The 3,174-nt window shown below is 48.5% G+C and overlaps 1 protein-coding gene across 1 annotated transcript in view; it reads right to left on the bottom strand.

Annotated features, from left to right (window-relative positions):
• The window catches only part of LOC104498202 (protein FAM115C-like), a 10,977-nt gene that overhangs the window by 4,356 nt on the left and 3,447 nt on the right, over positions 1 to 3,174 (bottom strand). Inside the window, exons 3-5 of the mRNA XM_010141555.1 lie at positions 2,725 to 3,167; positions 1,313 to 1,407; positions 115 to 328 (exon numbers count right to left, since the gene is read on the bottom strand). Of these exons, the coding sequence (XP_010139857.1) occupies positions 115 to 328; positions 1,313 to 1,407; positions 2,725 to 3,167 (752 nt within the window). The remainder of the gene's footprint in view (positions 1 to 114; positions 329 to 1,312; positions 1,408 to 2,724; positions 3,168 to 3,174) is intronic.

Consider the following 3,174-nt stretch of genomic DNA (forward strand, 5'->3'; position numbering starts at 1 on the left):
AGCAGGAATTTCTAAGGCATTCCTAAGCACAGGAGCGTGTTTCCTTTCAGTCACAGGGATAGCAGTGTCTGTGAGCAGCACTAAGGAGAAAGGCACCAAAGTAAACAAACCTACCAAGCTTGAAGAAAGGAGCTCTGACCGCCCCTTCTACCACGATGGGCACTTTCCCCAGGACACTCTTTGCTGGTACTACGATGTAAATGAGGCCACCCCAGAGGCAGGAAACAGACTGTTTCTGGCAGGCAATATCACAGGTGCGTGTTACCACTGGGGCCCGTTTGAGCTCTGTAGCGTGAGACAGGTCATCTGTGTGACACCCAATCTGCACCTGGCAAAGAGAAGGGATGAACAGCTGGTCAAAGGGCTCCAGGTGTGACCTGGCAGACCATCCGCAACACCCTGAGCCATCTGCTGCAGCACTGTTCCTGCAGGGCACAAATGCAGTAGCAGCTTTCTGACTTCAGCCTAGTTCAAGTTTTCAGCCTGTGGTGACCAGAACCAGTAAATACAGTGAAATGAGCTGGCAAAATTCAGTGCTATCCCTGCCTCAGACAGTCTTACAGCTATACTCCCATTATTACTGGCACGACTACACCCGTCAGCAGCAGTTCAGGGTACTGGAGTGATGTCTTTCCCCACACTGCACTTGCATTCATCATTCCTCCAGCCTTCACCAGCATCAAATTGATACACGAGTTGGAATGAAATTTGAGTTGGAGAAATGTGATCACTGCTGGCTTCTTTTATTGTGCCTCTTCCTAGGTTCTCCTACAGTAAAGCAGACAGCATATGGCTGCAGGATCAGGGAGAAACTTAACTCTGCATTTCAGCAGCAGGGAGCTCACTGCAAAAAATATCCAAGCTTCATACTTTGCAGAGAACAGGATCCCAAATAACTAGTTTATATCTGGCCTGGATACATCTCCATGAGCACTAGTGACAGCACTGTGAAAGTACCTTATGAGAGATGCGGACAGAACAAACTAAGTTTAGCGCATAGAAAGGCCCAAGTACTTATCTTGGGCCTGAAAACAACTTTCATCAGTTCTCTTTTCACAGTAACAAAACAAATGCAGCTGCCTTCAGGCAGCAGCCGCACTCAGTTACCCCGCCAGCACACAGAAATAAGATGAACGCAACAGAAGATAGTGGGAAACGAGGTGAAAAGTTGTGACAATGCATTGAAAGTGCCACCGGGTGGCAGCAGTAGGAAAGGACTGAAAGGGCAGCAAACCCGGTAACGACACACCCCTTCCTTGTGCTGCTTTTGAGTGCTCACCTGCACTGCACACCCAAACCAGAGACATCTTACCTTCAGACCAGCCTCCACCACCACGCAAGGGAATGCTATAACTGCTGTGTGCCCTTCAGGGAGGTAGAGCCCCGTACTCCTCCAGGCCGTTTTACCTAAAGTGTAAGAGAACACAGCCCTAAGTGGTCAACTTCTTTGGCCCGATGTTACAGGTTCTGGAGATTTCAAGCTGCAATATCCTTTTCTTTCATCCTATCCTTTTCCCTTGCTCTATACTCAAGAGCTGTCTCATGTTTTACCCAACCAGTCAGAAATACATTTTTAAAGCAACAGAGCAGCAGCATGAACAGGATCATCAACACTATCAGGAAGCAAGCCCACCCAAATTTGAACTTCTGGAATGCCAAGCTTAAATGTGTTTACCAGCATCTTTTAAAAATAAGAAGGGAAGAAAAAAAAGAAACCAAAGCCCCAACACCTCCTCCACTCATATCCTCTTACCCTAAAGCCCTCATAAGAAGTGTATACACTATGGTGGTATTAAACACGGTTGAAGTTGTAACAGTCGTAGAGTACTTCCTAAATAACAGACTGACAGTGACATCACGTTTTTCCTTACCGGCTGGTCCAGCACAAGCTGAGGCCCACAGGAATTCCCATTTCTGGCCGACTTAAGTATGAGAATGCCTAAAAGGACTGTCATATAATAAGTGCCACTGTAAGATGGGTACCCCACCATACCGCTATAATTCAGCATGTTTCTAGACAGTCTTCTCATGGAAATGCCTAGATCTCTGGAAGTACTTGTGGTAATCATTGCAAAACTCATCCACCTCTGCTGTACTCATCAGTACAGGCAAAATCCACTCCCTAGTTCTGACATAAAGTTTACTCAAGTATATTTCAATACAAACAGCAAAAGTCCTAAGAAGAACTGAACTGTCATAAAGCACCCAACTTGCAACCCTTCCTGCCCTCCAAGAAAGCGGGACCACTTGTGCACTGACACAACAAGTTGTGAGGCTACAACTGTGTGCTATAACTCATGCTGAAATTATCTAGATAAAAATAAACCTTTTGTTCCTAACTGGTACCTCTTTGTCTATGACGGCCCCATAGACAGCTGTAGCAACACAACTATGGCAACAACGACCTGCAGTGTAGAGGCCAGAAGGAAGCTTTCTTGACAAAGCCACTGCGCTGTGCAAGTGCCCCAAGGCACCTCTGTTAGATGGTTCTTCTCCCCCAAGTGTTTGTGCACCAACAGTGAGGAAGAAGGACTTGGCCAGGGTGTTTCAGAGCACTGAAATCAAGGCTGGCCCAAAAGGAGCCTGACTGCCACTACACAGAGGTCAAATTGTTGCACATCTGTGCCCATGTTCAGACGTATACAGACACATGCACGCTGAGGATGGGTGCCCCACTGATCCAGCAACAGGATGCATCAAGAGGAAGGGAGACAGACTCCTCACCTGGGTTTGTGCCATCAATCTCCACAGTGACGGGGGTGTCACAGACCCCAGCAGCAGATTTCTGCACTAGGGCTGCGCTGTCCGTCATGGTGAGGGAGAGTTCGGTTGCCATGCAGAGAAGGACTGCCTCTTTGGAGTTGTTCTTGACAGGGCAGTGCCTGCTCACATGTGGGATCCCATTTCTCCGAAGCACTTTGGTCAGGATGCGGTGGAGTGAGGCATATGCAGGACAATCATGGGCTGGGATGTGCAGGAAGGCAGTGCAGTCTTGTGCCAGCCTTTGCAGCCAGTCCTTCAAAGGCGGCTTGAGCTCCTCATGATTGTCTACCTGCGTGTTGAAAAGATCCAGCGCCCTGCGGAAGTGGTAGTGCTCCCCAGGTCCCATGGCTGGGTACTTAGCTGCCTGGACGCTCTGCCCCAGGATGCTCAGCCCAAAGCGGTTCCGCAATT

Source organism: Buceros rhinoceros, unplaced genomic scaffold (genome assembly GCF_000710305.1).
Source record: "Buceros rhinoceros silvestris isolate BGI_N320 unplaced genomic scaffold, ASM71030v1 scaffold17718, whole genome shotgun sequence".
Lineage (NCBI taxonomy): Eukaryota > Metazoa > Chordata > Aves > Bucerotiformes > Bucerotidae > Buceros > Buceros rhinoceros.